This window comes from Anser anser (genome assembly GCF_964211835.1).
Source record: "Anser anser genome assembly, chromosome: 3".
Lineage (NCBI taxonomy): Eukaryota > Metazoa > Chordata > Aves > Anseriformes > Anatidae > Anser > Anser anser.
Window position 1 is genome coordinate 58,330,782 of NC_139722.1, and position 21,989 is coordinate 58,352,770.

General features: G+C 40.3%; 1 protein-coding gene across 1 annotated transcript; it reads left to right on the forward strand.

Moving 5' to 3' along the window:
- Positions 1–4,398: 4,398 nt before the first annotated feature.
- Positions 4,399–20,334, forward strand: LOC310897713 (protein LEG1 homolog; the record flags this gene model as incomplete). Its single annotated transcript, XM_083831598.1, has 6 exons — positions 4,399–4,726; positions 8,773–8,856; positions 13,927–14,111; positions 15,236–15,369; positions 15,876–16,114; positions 19,652–20,334. The coding sequence occupies 6 exons, from the start codon at positions 4,399–4,401 to the stop codon at positions 19,837–19,839; spliced, it is 1,158 nt and encodes a 385-aa protein (XP_083687724.1). The 3' UTR covers positions 19,840–20,334.
- Between the last annotated feature and the right edge of the window lie 1,655 nt (positions 20,335–21,989).

Consider the following 21,989-nt stretch of genomic DNA (forward strand, 5'->3'; position numbering starts at 1 on the left):
ACACATACAATGCAACTTCCCCTGGGATTCCTGGTGCTCTTAGCACAACTTGTATTGCTGCATTAGTGGTGGAGTCCACCCATGTGGCCATGGGCTTTGGCTGATGACCATTCCTCGCAGCCACACCCAGGAGAAGTGAAGTAGCAATTTAAAAATCCTTTTTATAGCCCTGTCATGGGGTTTTGTTGAAGGACACTGAAGCCAGAGAGGTCCTCCTTTCCAAATATTAAAGGCGGGTGACAAAAGGAAGTAGAATATCTGTACAAAGCAGTAACTGCAGACAATAGCAACAGAGATTGGTGAGATTGGTAAGCAGTCCAAATATATTCACTGCTACAGGTTTACCCAATAAAATATATGAAGAATAACTTCAACTACAGTGTGGTCTTGTTTTCCTTGGAAGCACTCATAACCACTGGCGCAAGTGTCAGTGCCATGGCAAAGGGTGCCAGGTGACTGCGAGGCTTGTCCCTACTGATACTCCATCTAGAATAAAACTCATTCTTCTTCCCCTTAGGATATTTGCCCTAAATGAGAGTGAGTTAATCCTACCTTTCAGTGCTGTCTTATGTGGCTAAAGAACAGTGACATCCCCAGCTCACCTAAAGATTTTCTCACCTGCAAAGCTCTGCATCAGTTCTGAGTTAATTTGAATTAGGGTAATGATGCCTTTTCTTTACTGGCTTGCAAATTCCTTCCCAGTGTCCCATCAGGCCTAAGGACTGGGACCAAACATGGGCCACCATTTCTTCTTATAGTCCACTTCATTGGAAGATGCCCAGAAGAAAGACTGCTGGACAAAATCCCTCTGACTGCTCTCCTTCTTTGCACTCACTGAGGATACTTTGATATTTTACAGACTTCATATGCATGTTTTTTTCTGTTTGACACACACACACAAACACACACACACACCAAGTACTGTTATATTCCAAATAGTACACTCTTTAAGAGTAAGAGACAATTTATTTAACTTTAACTGTTTGTAAAAAACTTAAAATAAAATAAAAGTAAAATAAAATAAAATAAAATAAAAATAAAAGACACATAACTGTTTAAACTTTATCTGCAGTGAATGCAAAGAGGTTGACATATCCAGAAAGAGATTCTTATTAACACCTCAGGAACCTTTAACAAAATGGGATGCATTACCTACTGGAAGTGTCTGTCTCTCTGCATTGACTGTATAAGGAACCTATACAACTTAGACATGATGCCTAGCTGTTACATGACTAACATTAGGATAAGATAAACACCACCATAAATGATGGTATCTTATTTAAGCTTTATAAGCTTCATTTCAACATCCTGGTTTTCTCCATTGACACAGAAATAGTGCTGTTAATACATCACCTCAACTAATCTAATTTAGTATTGATGCTTATCAGCAGTTCTGCAGTTATCTTGAATAAAACTGTGCAACCCACCTGAAAAGTATGGTGTTTTCTCTTGAAACCTGGTAACAACTACACATCAGTTCAGCATACCACTATCCACAAGATTTTCCAGGTCTTTATTCTGTTACAGTGTCTGTAAGGGCACAGCCATACCGAGTAAATTGTGGAGTGGTTATTAAAACAGTGGTGAACAAAACAGTGATGCTGACATTACCAATAGTCTTCCTTAATATTCCACTCATTTAAAATGCTGACTTCCCCAAAGTAATGGTTATGACTCAAGACCTGCCACTGGCACCACTCAGCTCCTGTTGACACCACGTGAATCCTCTCCTCTGCTCAAGGTGGTAAACAAACATGACAGGTTTCCAAGCTTGAAATGCCAGTCTGGAGACTTCTCAAAGGCAAGCCGTTGTCCTTAAAGTATTACAAAAACTGTTGCAACTTATTTGCCCATGACGATAAGTGGGAAAATAGTGCAAGATCTATAAAATTAATTATAATATTTTGCAGGAATATTTTTTATGTTTTTTTCTTTTTTTCTTTTTTCCCTTGAAATTGAACTCTTAAAGATGAATTGGATTGTTAAAGTCCTGTTAGCAAAAGACAAAAGGTTCAGACTTTAAAAGACGAAGGAATTCATCAGAAGTTATTTGTATTTTACAACTTATATCACGTAGTGTATAACAAATCTTTATACATTAGCTCTAAAATTGGCATAAGGCAGGCATTTATGTCATTGATTTACCTTAATTATTTATTATTTATATAATTCTTTATTATTATATTAAGTCTTTTGATAATTTAATGTTTTTGCATCCAGATTAGTAATTCATATTTGTATTCCTGCCCTGAACAGTGTTAACAGGGACTGCCTTTCTAGATAACAGAGTGGAGGACAGGCTTCGTGCCACAGTAAAGGTCCATACAAATCTGGAACAAGTCAATTTGCTACATGCAAATCTGCCATCAGGATGTATATATATGGAATTTCTGTGAAAACTGAAGGTATTTTTTCACGTCTCTTTACTGTAAGCAATGAAACTGAAATCACTTGTGTAGTTCTCACTAAGAGAACTCAAATTCTCTACTTTGACTGTATAAAGGCATAGAGAATTTAGACTCCTAAATCAGGCACTTTTTTAGTGATGGTGAATATAATCCCCACCATTAATCAGTCTTTCATGTTCCCAATCAAAATTTCTATCCTAGCATGATTATAGACTTTGCACCCTTTATTTCATAGAATCATAGGTTTTCTATATGTATCTTGCACTTTTGATAATGCCTTTTATCATCCTTGCTTTTCAGGTGAGATTCACTGCTCATTACCTCAGTTACAGCCATATATATATATACATAGTGCAGTTCTTGGCATTTACCTTCAAGATTATGTTATATAATGCCTTCTTTCAAGAAAAAACAACTAAATTTAAAAACATTTCTGAAATTATTACAGAAAATTAAGTAACAACAATATTAATTTTATTTAATCTATATGTTTATGTCTGAAACTAAGCCTAAATTTCAACTCCCTTTACAGTCAGCCAAGAACAATACATCTCAGTGATGTATTTTAAAAGAGTAATGTTCTGGACATGCCTGTTTCTCTGCTTTGGCCATAGAAGAAATCTGCATAGTTAGATTAATATTGAAATGTTCACAGTTTGCTGAGATAAATTCCATTCATTCAAACTTAATACAAGGAAAACTTGGTCATTTGAAATCTCTATAAGGGACCACGATTAGGAAAAGTGTTCTCAAGTCTATGCTAGTCTCTATTTGGTTGAACAAGCTTTTTCAATAACCTTTGTTTGTTTGTTTGGTTGTTGTTGTTGTTTTTCTCAGTAGAGACACAAATAAAAATCAAGCATTGAAAAAATTATGTTGTTTTCTAGAAAGTCTCCTTAATACATAGAAAAGATGGAAAATTTTTGAACTGAACTTACACATTTCTTTCAGGTCTACTGTTCAAATTCGCAGACAATTTCATCTTGCTCTCATCCAGGTTGTGCGTTTAGGGTACTTTAATTACACAAAGACTGACCAAATCACAGAACTGCTTCAAAGAAAGTAAGCATTTGCAATTTTTCTCATGTGAAAGCATGGCTACAAAGATAAGAAATACATTTGTTTGCTGACTACTGTTTTGCAACAGTTCCTTATCTGAGAAAAAGCAGCTGAATATTATACAATCCTAGAAGTAGATGAGGTGAAGGTAGCTTGACAATTTCATTTATGTTGAAGTGTAACTAATTCAAATACCAATTTTATCAGTGCAGGGGTGGCCTTTGTATTGCTTTTGGAGTCTGCAAGACCATGGAGATTTAACAGGAGACTTCAGGTCTTTATGGTGATCATTTTTACACAAAACAAACTGACACTAAAAATACAGGTAGACAGTTGCTACACACCATCCTGGAACTTACGACATTTCATGGTTTGAAGGCTGTAGAAAGTTGTCCCAAGACCAAAATATAAAGATATCAAAGGCAGCACGTGGCTTATGCCACTGTTGCTCCTTGGTGGGCACCCAGACCTTCCTCAAAGCACCTCATCTGGAGTCACTCAGCCCTGTGTCTGATTTAGGGGTGAGCTCTCTGATACCGCTGTCTGATCTTTACCTGGAGGAACTAGGCAGAGAAAGGGGAAGATGGCAATTAGCAAAAATCACAGGGACAGAAAGGTTCATAATGCTACTGTGCAAAGCAGTACCGCAGCATGGCTGTCTTTCGGGAGGGTGGGTATACACTGTGGGCATACATTTCTTGTCAGGCTGATCTCCCTTAAACATCTGCTCTAGCTCCTCACACCTCACCAGGAGGACAGAGGCAGAAGCATTACTCACAGCTTGCTCACCTGGCAATGCCAGGTCAGGGTCACAGGAAAGAAGGAAGGGAGACAGCAGACCTCTGCAGTCTGAGTCATCCTTTTTGCCCAGCCCTCACCTTTCATGATAAAAGCCCTGCAGCCACAAACACCTGGGTCACAAACCTCCACAATGCGGACCTACGGTGGCATACATGCTCTTCTTCTCATAGCAACTGTTACCCTGAATCCAGCAGCTGCTGCAGCAGCACAGAGTGACAATGATGCCGCTGGAGAACAGGTCTATCCCCCGCTGTGGGACGTTGTCCCTGAAAACCTGCTGAATTTCCCAGTTAAGGGCAACAAAATTGTCATCGATCCTTGGAACTATCGGGAACGACTGGGAGTGTATAAGAGCTTGCTAAATTCTTCAGCCATATATTTTACCAACTTTGGATCCCAAAACTTTGGCAATATTCTCTGGGGATTACCGTTGCAGCATGGGTGGCAATTCCGTACAGGTATGAACTGTGTCGTTAAGTTGCTAGAACAGCTAACTGTTTACCAGACCCACTTTGGGGAGAGGTTTTTTTTTGTTTTGTTTTGTTTTTTCCCAAGGTTTCTGCCTTGCAAGCCTCCTATAGCATCGTATTGTAAATTTTTTACATAGAGTGCTAATCTGGTGATTTGGAAGACAAATTCTCAATGAAGGCAACACTTTTCTTTCTACTACTGGATTTTCTAGTAAGAAAAGATATTACTAAACATAGAACTGATTGGAATCCAGAGGGACCGTGGTTTAGAAACGCTAACATCTCAAATGAAGAGGGTAGTATTTCAGGTATCCGAAAATCTTTGAAAACATATTGCCAGTCTTTCCAGCTTGTTGCAGGTAGATATTAGGGTCTGCACTCTGCAGTACACTTCATAAATTGTTAACTGATAGGCTTTCTTTGGCTGCTAATGTTATGATCTTTTGCTGGTGGTTTGAATTTAATTTCTAATACATATTGTTGAAAGCCTGCCTCTCCCACCAAGAATTTTTTGCCCTCTTTTCCTTATTTGATCAGATTAGAAGTAGCCTTAATACATTTTAAAATATATATTTTTTTACAAAAAGACATTTTATTATTATTATTTTTTTTTAAAGTAGGTTGATTTCTGGGGTGGTCATTCTTGTTCTCTAGTTGGCTATGCTGGGAAAGCAGAGACAGAAACTTGTAAAAGGTCCTTTGAGGCTAAAGCTGCAATACCTTATCTAAGGCTTTGTTAGAGAACTTGTTCTCCCACGCTGCTTCGCAGGCAGGCAGCATGCACTGAAACCTTCCACACAAAGCTGGTGTTGACTTGCTTTGTTCTAGCAACCAGGAAAGGCAGGAAGAAGGGAATAACAGGCAGTGTTGTTTGTAGAAACTCGTGCCTGGTGTTAAATCCTTCTTGCCATGTGTAAGCAAACGCCTGGTTTTTCTTTTATGGGTTGTGCTCTATGGTTTCTTGAGGTCCTGCTTTTACTGAAGGTATATGTTCACCTGGAAGAAAAGAGAGGCACTGTAGCTGGTGGTGAAGAAAGGCTGCCAGCATTTAATTGCACCTAACTGAAAATTAACCAATAAGTCTAAGGAAAAAGAGGTAGAGAAAGCAAAATCTGAGCAGGCAACTAGCTGGAAAGCAGAGAGCGGCAAGGAGAATTTGGTTGGATTTTAAGCAGAAAAAGAAAGAGAAGATGAAGAGGATGACTGATGCAGCAGGAGAGTTGATCCAATGAGTGGCAGAAACAAAGGTACCTGGATGCAGAAGCTACACTTGAGTGGGGAACTGCTGGAAACAATCTGGTTATCTAGTGTGGCCTCATCTGCAAAGTGAAGCTGTGCCTGGTTGCAGTGACAGTTCCCAAATAGAGATGATGGACATGATGGGAGAGAGGGAGATTTGCAACTGGTTACACAGACAGATAAAGACTTGCTCTCATATAATTGGTCCATAGACAAAGAGATATATTTTTGAAATTACATGAATGAAAAGAGGGAAAAAATAGTAGGAGAAATATCACACAACTAGAAAACAGTTTACAGAAAGAAATGTAAGAAATATTGACGGATAAGGGGAGAAGAAAGGTCTAAATTTTAGTGTGTGTAGTAGTAAAGTTAGCAAATATTTAAGCTTAATCCTGATAGGCAGCTGGGCTAGAAGCTACTACTTTAGTAAGAGTGGTACAAATATTTGTAATGACCTACTCATGGGCATAAAATGAAATCATTGATTTGCCCAAGTTTATTGTAGAGACAATATTGGCAAGGCAGGATGTCTTGATGGGCAAGCCAGAATAGCTGATAAGAATGAGATTATGGAAACAGAAATTATTACTTTGGAGATGGAGCTAAACTGAAAGTGTCCTACCTACACAAACTGAGGAAACTGGGTACTCCCACTTGAAGGAATCGGCATATCGAAGTACTAATCCAGGAGCAAGGATTTTAAGAAAGTTTCAGGTGCTAAAATGTCTGAAGAGCGGAAAAAGTATTACCTGTACTTAAGAAGAAGGAAAAAGGGCACAAATATTCTTATTCTTACCTTAACAGTAGGTAAGACACTGGAATAGGAATAGAGAAAAGAATTTTTTAAAAAAGACATAGAGCTAAATATAAAAAGGGATAGATTAGTTTATGCTAATCTAAAATGGATTCCTCTAGACTAACTGGGTATTCTCTTTTATGATATAAATGATGTTTCACCCAAGTCTAGAAATGCATTTCCTTCCTCTGTAGAATCAAAACATTGAATGAAAGTCGTTAGTTACACTCTCCAAAATAAGACAGAAAAAGGGAATTGTAAATCTGACAATGGAGCACCTAAAGGAGAGTTTAATGATGAGTGTTGCTAAGGGAAGTTTACAGCAAAGTGAAGGATATGCTCAGAGTTCTTCAATTATCATTCTTGAGAACAACTGCTCCTTTATTTTTTCTGTTAACAATCTTGTTACAAAAAAAATAGCAAGGAAATCTTGCTAATGAGAAATCATGCACAAACTTGCTAATGATGTACATCTGGGAGGCACTGTCAATACAGAGAAAGATTGGGATAGCTTGGATAAACGTGAAGATGGAAATAATCATGTTAAGCACAAGAAATAATGGGGAACAGAGAGCACAAACCTGGAGTGTAGACCTGGAAGTGGAGTTAGTGCTTCAAGATGCAAGCAATTTAGACATATCCCATAATTATCACCAATACTTTCCAGGACTCTATTGTCCCCAAATGCCTAGGTTAATGATCTTTGGTAAATTTCATGTGTAATTCTGAAACTTTTTTTTTTCTTTACCTTTGTCTTTCTCCATTCAACTTCCTTGCACACCAGTGAACTACTGATGCCTACTGATGGCCTGTGTGGAAATAGGTTCTTGCAGGAAAGAAACAAAGAAACAAAAAATCAAGTCTTTCTGCAACTCTTAAAAAAAAAAAAAAGTCACATTGTACTGCATTCCTCTCCACTGCAAGTTCCTGCTCTTGATGTTCTGCTACTGAAAGGCATGGGCTTCAGCTGCTAGCATGCTCCAACACATCCTCTGTCCAGTCAGATGGAGAGGATAATTAGGATAATGTTTATACAGATGGTTCATGATTCCATTTTCTCTTTGAGTAAAATGCATCAGATGCCTAAAAGAAAATTTGTTTTGTCTTTTAAAGAATGCAATGAACTTCACTTCTGATCTGATAGAAGTGACAATGTCTGTATTCATCTGACTTGTCAGAAAGTAAGTGCTCTGCAGGACAGGGGTTGAGAACTTCTGGAATCGCTCATGTCATTGAGGCTGACCATGGCAATTTCATGTCATGTTCTTAAAGCAATTTTCCTGACTCCCTAAATGACTACGTACCACGTGAAGTACATATCCAAGTGCTTTAAGGAATTATGCTATTCCTCCGTGTCATGTGCTCGAAGTAAAATACACCTTACATGCTGTCACAGATAATTGTGAAATGTCTTGCATGTTTGTTATGGCACAGATGCTTGAAAACTCTGCTAATCAGATACAACAATGTTTGCATGCTTAGCTTAACAGGAAGGCAATGTTTGTATGCATCATTAAACTGGAAGGGATTCTGTATCACACAACCCAATTAGGTGACACAATTACTAGCACATTTAATTTGTGCTATTCTCTTCATTAAACAGCTCTCCTACACTAGCAGCCTTGCAGCTACTGAAAATGATGCATCAGCTGTGCGTGTGTTTATGTCCGTATGCATTCATATTTATATCTCTATAAAAATATCATTGTGATGTCGTAGTTTCAGATAGTTCCATAAACTCTCAGAATACATTTACAGTGAATTTTACAATGTGAACCGTAAAACATAGTCAAATTACTATGCGTTCTGTGAAATATTGACTGAGAAATTCAACTACTGTACCAACAGTATTTTATAAAGCAGAACAACAGTAATTGTTCTGCTTCTCTGAGCAAAATTTTGCACGCTTTACTGGTATAATTTTTTTCCCCTCTCAGTGGGATTTCTCATGTAAAAAAGGTTGAGAAATATTTGTGCATTCTTTCATTTTATTCAGGCAGACTAGCAGATCCTTCCAGTGTGACTTCTTGTGGCTATGAAGATGGAGACCTGTGCATATCTGTAAGAAGCTGGTGGTCCTGTAAGTATATGCTATTACACTGTTATCCGAAGTATGATTAGTGTCCTAGAAGGCAATTCAGAGTCTTTCTTCCTCTTGGACTTCTATACTACAAAGTAATTGCAGTGCTACACAGTTCTTCATTGAAAACTTGCAGCAAGACAGCAAAATATGAGTGAAAACGTGGGGAATACCATGATGGGTATCTGTATTTGTAGGCACTTGTAGAAATCACCATTTTCAATCACTCCAGAGCAGAGTTCTTCAGTTTAAATGCTAATTCTTCAAACTAAAACTTAGTGTGAGAATGTCAACCAGGAATCTTTGTGGTTCTTGCATCACCCTTAGCAATACAGAATCACAGAATCATCTAGGTTGGAAGAGACCTCCAAGATCATCTAGTCTAACCTCTGCCCTAACACTAACAAGTCCTACACTAAACCATATCACTAAGGGCTACATCTAAACGTCTTTTAAAGACCTCCAGGGATGGTGACTCAACCACCTCCCTGGGCAGCCCATTCCAATGCCTAACAACCCTTTCAGTAAAGAAGTTATTCCTAATATCCAACCTAAACCTCCCCTGGCGCAACTTTAGCCCATTCCCCCTCGTCCTGTCACCAGGCACGTGGGAGAATAGACCAACCGCCACCTCGCTACAGCCTCCTTTAAGGTACCTATAGAGAGCGATGAGGTCTCCCCTGAGCCTCCTCTTCTCAAGGCTAAACAACCCCAGTTCCCTCAGCCGCTCCTCGTAAGACTTGTTCTCCAGACAATACAAACCTGACAGGACTTTTTTTGCCTTAGGCTGCATCTCCACAACTTCACTGTGGTTGGAGGGATACAGGAAATGAAAGAAAGGGAGACTTTTTGTCCACAATGCTCAAACATCTTTGCTATCTTCATCACAGTGACAACATTTTTCCAGTGGGCTCTCAAGTATCCAGCAAAAACACAGTTATTATTTTGACATGGCATACATAAGCTGCAAGACAATTTTTATTCACTTTAATATTGGCTTTGGAATTCTAGTAGGCTGAAATTTTGTTATCATTATTATTATTTTAATTATTCCAGTAAGTAGCAACAAACTGAAGACAGAGAGAGAGAAAATGTAAAGATCTGATTTTCCAACATCAATGTCACTGACACTCTCAATGTTTTCCTCAACATGTCTGAAAATACACATCCAGATTAATAAAAAAAAGACCCCTAAAATCCCCATGTTGTTCTGATAATTCTGTTAATTCGCAGGTTCCCCCTGTTGAAGTGGTGCGATCAAGTAATTGGTTTTGATAGTCTGTGTTTTTTTTCTTAGCACGAGACACAAGAATTTATTTGTAAAAAAGTGTACCATAAGTGTAACTAAAAATGGGTCTTTCACTTGCACCTAAGAAAATATTAGACATTGTAGGAAGCAGTGATGGTGAGATCAAATCATATTTGGAACAACCTTTGTGTTAAGCAATACCAATAAAAAACAAAGTAACAAATGTTACTGAAGGAATAGCTGTGAGCTAACTCAGCCAAAGTGCTCACTAACTCAGTGCTATTTGCATCAATAGTGGTAGATGTGGCAGAGTTTCTTATCCTTCTGTAGGATGTAAGTGTAGGTCTACTGCATCCTCTGAAAGTACCATGGGAGAAATTATGGTGTGTGGGACAGCAAACTGTAACTAGATTTTTAAATAGAAAGGAAAGAATAGTTGTATTTGCTTTTCTCTAAGAACTCTGCAGAACAAGAAAGGATGTGATCTGGAATGCCTCATGCAAGTCAAGGGTGTCCATTTATTGTTCTGTAGGACATCCAAATGAGTAACACTTTAAGCATCAATGGAAAAGACGCCAATACTGCAATGCTCTTTGTCTCAAGTGCAAGTATTGAGAGCAGCCCTAAAGAGAAGGACCTGTGTGTGTTGGTTTATGAGAAGCTTGACATGAGTTGGCAATGTGAGCTTGCAGCCCACAAAGCCAACCATATCCTGGGCTGCATCAAAAGAAGCATGGTCAGCAGGTCAAGGGAGGTGATTGTCCCCCTCTGCTCTGCTCTCATGAGACTCCACCTGGAGCATTGTGTTCAGCTCTGGGGCCTCCAGCACAAGAAGGACATAGATCTATTTGAGCAAGTTCAGAGGAGGAACACAAAAATGATCCGGGTGCTGGAGCACCACTCCTATGAAGACAGGCTAAGGGAGTTGGGGTTGTTCAGCCCAGAGAAGAGAAGGCTCTGGGGAGACCTTATAGAGGCCTTCCAGTGCCTAAAGGGGGCCTACAGGAAAGCTGGAGAGGGACTCTTTACCAGGGAATATAGTGATAGGACAAGGAGTAATGGCTTTAAAGTAAAAGAGGGGAGATTTAGATTAGATATTAGGAAGAAATTATTTACTCAGAGGGTAGTGAGGCACTGGCACAGGTTGCCCAGAGAAGCTGTGGATGCCCCATCCCTGGAGGTGTTCAAGGCCAGGTTGGATGGGGCTTTGCACAACCTGGTTTGGTGGGAGGTGTCCCTGCCCTCTGCCAGTGGGGTTGGAGCTAGATCATCTTTAAGATCCTTTCCAGTGCAATCCATTCTATGATTCTAAGTACACATAGAATCATTAATGTTGGAAAAGACCTCCAAGATCATCTGGTCCAACCATCTTCCTACCACCAATGTCACCCACTAAACCATGTCCCTACGCTCCAGGTCCAGCCTTTTCTTGAACACCCTCAGGGACGGTGACTCCACCACCTCCCTGGGCAACCCATTCCAATGCCTGGCCCCTCTTTCTGAGAAGAATTTTCTCCTAATTTCCAACCTGAACCTCCCCAGCACAACTTGAGGCCTTTTCCTCTTGTTCTATCACTAGTTAACTGCAAGAAGAGGCCTCACGTGTAGTTTATTCCCGTCTGCTCTATTTACAGCCAGTGTGCTATGCGGAAAAAGAGTTCTCAAAAAATGTGTACATAGATTTTCACAGAGTTGGTCTTACAAGGTAATTTTTCTGAGCCCGTGAAAAAAACATAAATAACAGTTGAATTTTCTCATTTGATAGAACAGAAATATTTAAATAATTTGTCTGCACCGAACCTGAGTCACATATTTCATACAGTCTAAATAGAAGGATGGTTTTATTTCCATTATTGAAAAGCTGAATGAACATATTCTTTCATAATATAACATAATAAGAATAAAAATTCCTTTTTATTTGATCTGAGTCAAAGACAATAATTTTAAGCTTTTTTTTTTTTTCTTTTTTTTTCCCCTGAAAACCGACTCTTTTGGAAAGATTATCTACTATTTTTTCAGAAATGGAACTGGCAGGTTGGACAGGAGGAATAAAGAAAAAGCCTGACCTACAACTTACAATCAATACCTATAACTTATTGTAATAAAATTATGTAAAACTCTTATATATATATATATATATTTTAAAGGCTTCTAGTTTTAATATTCTTTCCCTTCATTAGAAAGAGAAGGCCGTCCCCTCCTTTTCACCTAGTACATTTTCCCTCCATCACTTCTGTCCATTGCTCCCTCTGCTTTCCTGCTGTCTTGCCACAAGTCCCCCTTTCCAGAAGACCTGCAGGCGAGCTGCAGTGAAGGGCTCTGTCCCTTCCCTCCATGCCAGTGCTTTATTGTAGAGGCTCTTTGAATGAAGCTTCTGTCAGTGAACCAGCAATTGAATATATATATCTTCATGTGATCAAAGGCATGAGCACAGAGTAAATGTAAAACGTAAATTTAGAGTAAAATCAAAGCTCACTGTGATACTCAATCCAGCTGCTAAGTTCAGTTTCCTATCTCTGAGGGGGACTAGGTACTTTGGGGGAAGGTGTCCCACACAGTGACAAGTAAGAAGGGTCATTGCGTAGCCCTGTACAAGTAGGGGACCTTCCCGGAACAAAAACCTGCATTCCTGCTCTTCGTTTACTTCTAAACACTGCAAGTCTGCTTGATACCACTTTTGTCCACTTTTGTTGCCTCCAGAAAATATATAAACTCAGTCTTGATTTACCATATTGCAGCAGCAACACACAAAAAGTGTTTCAGACTGCACAGAAATGCCTCTTACTGCTCTAAGGATGTACGTGCTTTTGACTGGCCTTCAGGGTGAGCCCGTCTGGCATGCATAGTCATACCAAGCCAGGAATGAGCTTAAACCAGAAATTCATATTTAATATGCCACAAGGTGTGTGAGACAGTCCTTGTTACACTGCTTAAGCATGAGCAAAAGACTTCTCAGCTCAGTGGCTCAGAGCTATCCACCCAGGAGGGAAAATACCTAGGTTTTAGCCTGTTCTTCACTGAAAGTCATTAAAATTTATTTCTACAGAGAAGGAAGCAATTAAGGGGAGAATTTAAAATTCTCTTCCTAAATGAAGGACATCAAATATCTGTATGGGCACTCTCACAGGAGATGTGGTCCATCACAGGCAGGAACTGAATCTGGGTTTTCTACCTACCGGATCTGACTGCTCTAACTTATGGATCAGACCACAGAAAGCCATCATCCTAAAATAAATCATACCAAATCGACTGAGGTCATTTCCAAGTTTTCAATGAGTGAAATGTCTCTTTTAAAAATAAAATCAGTTTCCAGGAAAATATTGCTAGGACTTGCCTTTTCCTTTCTTATATTCTTAGGATGTATAAAGAGTTTTTTTATGAAAGCAATACTTGTGATGTCATGTTGGAGGACCTCTTCATCTTTCACCCTGATCATCACTTTCTGTGCTCAGTTTGCAACTAGCATTTCAAAAGCTTTTAATGTTCTATCCATGGTAACCTATAAAGATCTAATTTTACCTTTAGTTTTTCCATTTCTGCAAAGTATAGCACACTGTCAGCTCATGCAAGACTATTAACGGGCAGTATATAAATCAATATTGCAAATCAGTATATAAACCAATATTGCAAATCATATCTGAATCAATACAGATATCATCACTAGTGCATTTCAGCACATACATCTATCTCACTGCTGAACATAGTTGTATCACTGGCAATTTGAAATGACCGCATTTGGTGTTGGAGAGTTTCCATTTCTCTGTGTGGGAACTTTTCATTGCTAGTGGATAGTGCCTCTGCATTTTAAATTATTGTTACAGGTATGAATTACTACCTGGCTGTCATACCTTTTCTGGGAGCAGTGGAAGCTGGCCTCTTTCGAGAGGTGCCGTATGAGATAGAATTACTGCCACCAGAGGAGCGAAGAGATGATTTCTGCTATAGTGTTGCTGACTGCCGTTCTCGCATTCCTGAGCTCATGGATAAGTGGAAGGCCTATTTTGAAGTAAACAAGTTTACTTTTTTACTTTTCATGTTTTGTAGGAGATGATACCAGAATATTACTTTAAAAATATTAAGATTTAGGGAGCTTGATTTGCTTTCAATAACATCTTGATAAAAAAGTAAGAAATAGAAAAGTGGAAAAGCATGACATAGAGTGACACAATTATTCTGGTGTCTGTCCTCAGACACTGTTTCATTAACAGTTATACTTGTAGTCTTAATATTAACATGTTAAATTGCTAATATTAGCATTCAAGATAGAACATTACCCTTGAGAAATGGCCTCGTGTTGGTTTTGTAGGGCTCATTTATTCCTCTGAACATCTAAACAACTTGAAGTTCTGAAACTTCACTGAGAAGGGTATTTATTTATGCAAGTACATATTCTCTTTCCTCCTTATTCAGTTGCTCTCTAATCCCAAAGATATCAATATTTCTTATTTCATAGATTTAATGACTATTTTTAAAGATAGACTTCTTTATTCAATGTCTTTGTTAGTAGTAAAGTAATAGATAACAATCAGAAAATTAGAACTGTAAGTTTCTCTTGATAACTGTGAGCAAAGGGAGAGGTTTTCAGAGAAAGATTGGATTTGTTTTCTTCAGATTCTTTATCGTAAACAGTATGTTTAGGAGGTTGTTATAAACGATCTACTCCTCAAATAGCCATAATGATAACCATTAAGACTCATTCTTATTTTTTGAAAATCTGCAGCAGTTGCAGCTCAAAGAGTACAAACAATTTTTCAAGGAATCCAATATTTTAGCACGGAAGCTTCAGATACACAAGCCAGATAGACTCAGATACACAAGTCCACTGAATTCTGACAGAATGCCTACATTATGTGGGAAAAACGCTCCATTGAAGTTGAAGAATGGCAAATCCCTTTAACTTCAGTGAGAACATTAATTCACTTTATAAATCTATATTAATCATCCTTTTCTTCCTCTGTCAGATATTACAGTTACTTACAAAGTAAAAGCAACACATTCTAACTACTCAAAAACAGTTTTCCTTAGGTTGCAAACTTACTCTTTTGTGTGATACGTACATAAGTCTGAAAAATTTATTGGGTTTGAACCACCCTCTCATTTCTCTGCCTTTTTCCCTCCCTGCTGCTGTAGTATCTGCTGTCTACAGAGCAAAAAGCCATGGGCCCTGCAACGTTCTCCTCCTTCATACTGGATGACGCTCTCCATTATATGTGGAAGGCGCATGTTGCCTCCATTGCCTATGCGCTGCCCAAGTTCCAGGACAGGTATGGGAATCAGAGAGGTGGCCAGGGGGACCTTCCCACCCCCATGACTGTTTGTAAGGATAATGTCTGAACAAAGACTGTATGAGGTTTTGGGCTTACACTCTTTAGGCTCCACCCTTCCACGCCCTTGGTGCACAAGATAATGGGTGAGAGATGATGCCCTTTAGGCTCTGCTCATCCACTCTGTAGGAGCGTGGGTTATCTAGTGAGACGTGAAGCCCCTGTGCCTTAGGCTGCAAGGGGCAGGCAGGCTATGGGGTAACAAAAAGATGGTGATTCCTCTCTGGGAGCCAGGATCTGAGCCAGAAGCAGTGTCTAACCTGGCCAGAGGCAGTGATGCCAGGAGAAATTAGGTGTAAAGTGCTGAAAGAGACTTTAAGTCACTGTGACACCAAGACCACTCAGGATTTTATAATGAACAAAACACATTTGGGATAAATGATAAACTACCGTGTTCTACAGTGGATTTCAATTATCTGTTACATTTTTATTTTGATTTATTTCAGCTTAAGATATCTCCCTGATCCAGAAGCAAATTTTGGTGAAGACTGGGCTAATGCTGTAGATTTCATTGCAGCCACACATTTCTGTACAGATTTACAAACCACAAACAACTTCCAGGCTTTCTTGCCTCAGAGGATGCTTGTTGAAGGGGATGTCTTGCCATCCATCAGTGGCTTCAGTCCACAGCAAAACAGAGTCCTGCTCTCAATGAGAGCTCTCCACAAAGCAAATCAATTAACAGGTAAGAGCCCCACCTACCACCATACCACCATATGCACTTTGTCTTGTTCTTTGTTTCTATAGCTTCCTCCACATGAATGTGGTGATTTTCAATATAGTATAATCAATTCCTGGAGATAAAACAGTAGAGCTGAAAATACAGCCACAAGTAAACAATGCACCAGAAAGCAAATGCATCAATGGGATAACACTGATGGTACGTGGTAAGGATTTCACATGAGACAAAGGCATCATATGTTGGAACAGATGACCTTACACTTTTTTTTCCTCTAATTTACACATGAACTTTACAAACAAACACTAGCTTGCATTTCATCATTTAAATTTGGAACCATTAAAAATGTAAATGAACTTACTAGATCAGTTGAAGTCGTTAGAAAAAAAATGGAGAAATTATCACAAACAATGGTTTGTGTGTCAGCAAGTGTTCTGTTGTTTTGTTGTTGCTATTTGTTTTATTTTGTTTTCTCGCTCAATCTTTTGTCTATCAGAAGATACCTCCCCCAGTAAAACAGTTATTCTTAGACTATCGCTTTATCTAAAATAAGTTCTGTATCACCATCCAGCGGTGAGACATAGAATTACACTCTTCCGAGGTTTCAGTTCATTCGTAGAGACGGCTGGGCTGGATGGTTTTGTTTTGTTTTGTTGTTTGGTTGGTTGGTTTTGTTTTTTTGTCCTTTATGAAGGAAAGCTATTCTGAATCTTTAAAGGAAAACACCACATAAAAATATGATGTAAAGCTAGTATTCAGAGCCATAGCACTTTTTTGAGATCTTTTGTCTATACACTTCAGTGAAAATTTTCTCTCTAGATGTATTTATACATGGAAAAGGCTGTTTGATGAAGCTATTCAGTGTTACAAAAGAGCATCCCAGAGTTTTCCCTTGCATATAATGTGAGGGTTGCCTCATAGTTTGAATAAGGAACTTTACAGCTCTGTCCTGTGCCTTGTAGCTTATGTCATAGTTCAGGGTTTCTTTACCTATCTCCAGGTCGCGTCCCCACAGTGGGAGGGAAGGAAAGCACAGCAAGTAAAAGCAGGACCAACAGGGCAGCAAGCAGGGAGCAAAGAACCAGGGCAGTGGAACAGATGAGGGCAGCACTGGAGGGAGAGAGAAAAGGCATGGATGCTGAAGGCAGTAGGGAGGAGGAAAGAGAGGGATGAAGATATTTCACGTGGGTGCAGCTGTAAACAACTAAGTAAGTAGCTGAAATTCCTGGCTTTGCAGGCTGGAGATTTCCGTAACTGCCTTGAAGGAATGGGCTTTGCATTCCAGTGAGAGTTAAATGCAAGCTATCTCAACCTGGTGATAGCTTTGCAGATCAGAAATGGAGCTCTAAACTATATTTAACTATATGTGGGTCTGGATACGCAGTCTCAGAGGGGATCTGAAAAGCTAGAACTTGTTGCTACAGCACTCAGATGACAAAAAGTGACATACTGTTTTTGTAGAGACAGATTCTTCAAACTTTTAAACATGTTCTGTGAGAAGCGGAGTCCTCTTGTGGTGCTGCAAACTTCAGCACAAGAGAGAAGGTTTCAGTAATTCATAGGATAGGACCCTGTCCAGACCACAGTGAGTTTTGTTTTCTTGATTCATTTTGGTTACCCTTTATTTCCCTCTAGCTGCCTCTCCCAGTTTAGCAGGGAGCCATATGGAAACATTGCTATGCTGCTATGGTGATTTCACACGAATTGGCAGCTCAACACCACCATGCTGCTCTCTCATTCCACCTCCTCAAAAGAATAGGAGGAGAAAATACAAAGAAAAAAAAGCTCATAGGTTGAGATAAGGACAGGGAGATCACTCAACAATTATTGTCACAGGTAAAACAGACTCAGCGTAGGAAGATTAATGAAATTTATTGACTACTGATAACAGACTAGAGCAGTGAGAAGCCAAAAGCAAACTAAAAATACTTCCCCCCCTCCATCCACCTCCTTCTTATGTTACCTCCTCCCAACCAGCACAAGGGAGTGGGGCCAGCGGTCAGTCCCTGATGCTTCGTCTCCTCCACTCCTTCACAGTCACTCTCTGCTGGAGCAAACTGCTCCAGCACGGGTCCCCCACGGGCGGCAGCTCCCCCCAGACCCCCTGCTCCTGCGTGGGCTCCTCTCCACGGGCTGCAGCTCCGGCCCGGGGCCTGCTCCTGCGGGGGCTCTCCATGGGCCGCAGCCTCCTCCAGGCCACATCCACCTGCTCCACCGGGGGCTCCTCCACCCATGGGCTGCAGCGTGGAGATCTGCTCCGTGTGGGACCCATGGGCTGCAGGGGGACAGCCTGCTCCACCAGGGGCCTCTCCACAGGCCGCAGGGGAACTGCTGATGTGGTGCCTGGAACTCTTCCTGCCCTCCTTCCTCACTTGCTGCCTGCAGGGCTGGTTCTCACATTTTCCAACTCCTTTCTCCCAGCTGCTGTTACACAGCAGTTTTCCACTTTCTTAAATCTGCTCTACTTGACATGCAACAAGTGTCACTGCCTGGCCAGCAGCAGGTCCCTTTTCAAAGTGTCTGGAGCTGGCTCTGATCTAACACAGGGTAGCTGCTGGGCTCTGCTCACAGAGGACACCCCTTCTGCTCCCCTTCCCTACCCCCCAACCTTGCCATGTAAACCCAGAACAACTGCCTGTTAAGTTTCTCCACTAACAGACAGAAGAAGCTTTACTGTTCGTGCTCTGCCCCTCAGGGGTATCTGAAGGCAGATGGTCAGCAGCCACATTAGCTGAGACCTCTCCTGCTCTCCTCACAAGATTACCTGGAGTAGGGCAGGCTCTCCATGGCCGCCAGGACAGGCAAGAGGGCAGACAGACTGCTGCCTTCTCTTCTTACCTCACCACCTCCCTGATAAAATATGGTGGGAATCCAATTCTTTATGTTTTGCAGGTGAATAAGGAGAGTAATTAAACTCCTCCTGGTTTTCTTGTAGACATTTTTTTTTTCCTTCTCTTAGATTTCCCCTGTGGCCCCTGTTTCCATCATAAAGATCAGCACTGAGTTGTGGGGACCAGGCAATGAGCATTGTACAAACTGGTGCTAATGCTGGATGGGTCAGGCACACTTCATGGAGAACAACTGGTTGTTGCCTGGATGAAGATGTTGGGGTCATTTGCTTCTTTAGCTTGAGGCCTTAGCTGGGCAGAAGGGCAAAATCTTGGTAGATTTAGAGTGAAAACAGTGATGTGCATGGTTGTAACCACCAGGCCATTGTTTCATAAGCTATGAAGCTATGTGCAGTTGCAGAACAAGACCCTAACATGCATCTTCAATCATTTTGACTTGCAACACTGGTGACAAGGGAATAAGCCAAATTGTCTATCAATACAAAGGAACCTGAGCTGCACGAATGGCCTGTGTCTCCCTACATAGCTGTAGGCAATTATTACCCCATTGGCGTGTTCCAGCTTTGTCTACATTTCACTATCTACAGGAGATTGGTAGGTGTTTGTTGCTAGACGTACACTTCATCCCTTGTGAGCCATGAGCTGCGTGTGCTCCATGTTAATTTGACAATGTCATGTTGCGTTTCTTTCCAAGGAGGACTGCTGTTGAAGTTCTGGAAAAAGGCTATGTCTACTGAAGCAGGAAGAAAAATGGGCCGAAAACTGATTGAAGACTTGGCTTCTGGCCAGAATTTTGACCCAGTGGGAACATATAATGATTTGAAAAGAGTTGATTTGACAGCACGCAGTTTCCTGAGAAAAAGCAGTTCCAACATTGATTGATTTAATCTTGTAGCAGCTATGTATCTGGTAAACTGGTCTTGGTAATTTCTTACAGCAGGATTTCCTGAGTAGCCATGTGTGCATCTCTCTCATATTGAATCAATATTTTTATCCTTAATTTTCCTAATTAGCTCATTTGCTTAACTTGTTTCCTTATAAATAAAATGCCTCACAGAAAATCTGACTTTAATACTTTTTTTTTGACTTCGGAAATAATGTATCATTATTGGAGAAAAAAATAAATAAAGGCAAATTATATTCTGTTTCAGACTTTTTTTTTTTTCTTTTTCTTTTTTTTTCCCCTATATACAGGGATCCCACCAGATATGTAATTACTCGGGCCCTTGATGGTCTAAAAGATGATCACCCAAAACTTTTCTTTGAAGTTATGATCCCAAGACAATGCCTTGACAGTTTCTCACCAAAGTTATTTTACAGACCAGCTGCAAATAACTTTGAACCTATCAGGCTTTTCAGATTAAACACTTGAATGTAAATGGATTTCCTTCCTATGATGCTGTGTAAAAAATAAGTGCCTCACCTGGTACTCAGGAGCCAGTCCTGAGAAGTCCTGAATTCAGTGAGCTTACTCTGCAAAATTTCTTACATGACCAATAAAGATTTCTGTTATTAGATTTGTTACACTTACCACGAGAAAACATTGATCTATCTACCAATTTATGTAATTATGTAGTCTGTATAGCCACAGGTTGCTTTTCCACTTGTACATTAGATGTGATTATTGAGAAAAAAGGACTGAGTTTGCAGTATGCATTGTCCTGATGTCTAGCACACTCAGAACCAGATGCTTTCCCAGTCTTCTGGGTGATAACAGAATATGAAGAATTAATTATAAAAACTTGGTATCAGAGGTTGAGGAAACTTCACCGGAAGAGCAGGCATGGCTGGAGATCCCTTTCCGTGATGGAGGGCACAGGATGGTGGCACAGCCTCCGCCAGCTGCATCCTTTCAGGTTACAGCTTGAGCTACATTATAGTTCAAAATAACACAAGCCTTAGAATCATGTCAAAATAACAGAAAGCAGCTTTGCTTTGCCACCATTTAGGTCTGCCCTGGCTCTTTTGGCAGTACCTAGCATCTTGGTTACTAAATGTGTCCCATTGGCCTCTCAATACACCCTGACTTAGGGCGAGAAATGCACCCTCTCTTTGACTTCCTGACACAGGCTCAGCAATCAGAAGTTTTCCATGGATATCAGGAAAGAGAAAAGCTCACCCTTTAGCTGAGACACAAGCTCTACGCTGGGGAGAGAGGAGGATGCTGCAGGTGGAGCCACAGCACACTGTATCTCAGAGCTTGCAAGCAGCTCTGGGATGGGGAAGCAGCCCCTGGGGCTCCTGCTGCAGCGTGTCCCCATGCTGCAGGAGCTGCGCAAGGCAGCCTGGAAGCAACACTAAAACCGCAGCATTTCCATACCAAATGGGCAGCCACCCTGCTCCCTCTGGGCACAAGCCTGAGTTTCTCTTTGCACCTGCACTCCAGGTCCAGAACAGCTGAGAAACATCAGCAGCTTGTGGTGCTTCTCAGGAGTCTCCGCACCCCAGTGGCAGTCCTGGATTATTTGCTGGATACGGGGTCAATGAGAAGGAAAATATTTGTGTCTTTCTAGGCCACTTTCCCAGTTTGATCAGTCCTTTCTCCCCAAACTTGCATGATGTTTGCACTGTAAATTAAGCAATAATCAAGATATTGAGTGGTTAAACACTGTTCTGTCCTTTAATGTCCCAGGACAGAGGTTTCAATTATTCATTGTCATTTTATGGATAAACTCTTAATGTACCATCATTAGCTAACAATTTTCAAAGGAAATAAGTTAATGAGGTCTAAGAAAATGCAGGAGTTTTTACCTTAATTACCTGGTTCATAGATCAGAGTAATTAGATTTCAACAGACTTTAGGTATAATCTAAAAGTAATTACTGCAGCTGCCAGCTGTTAAAATACTAGGTTAATTGTGCTCCAGAAAAGTTTGAAAACAATTTTCAACATTTTCTGTGGTTAACTTAGATTTAACCTCAGGTGAGTGTTAAGAAAACAAAAATAGCCATTAGTACAAATAGGGCAAACAAACTTACAAACTTACAAACTTGCTAACTGCTGCACTTGAGAGGGTATTTGTAAAACACGTG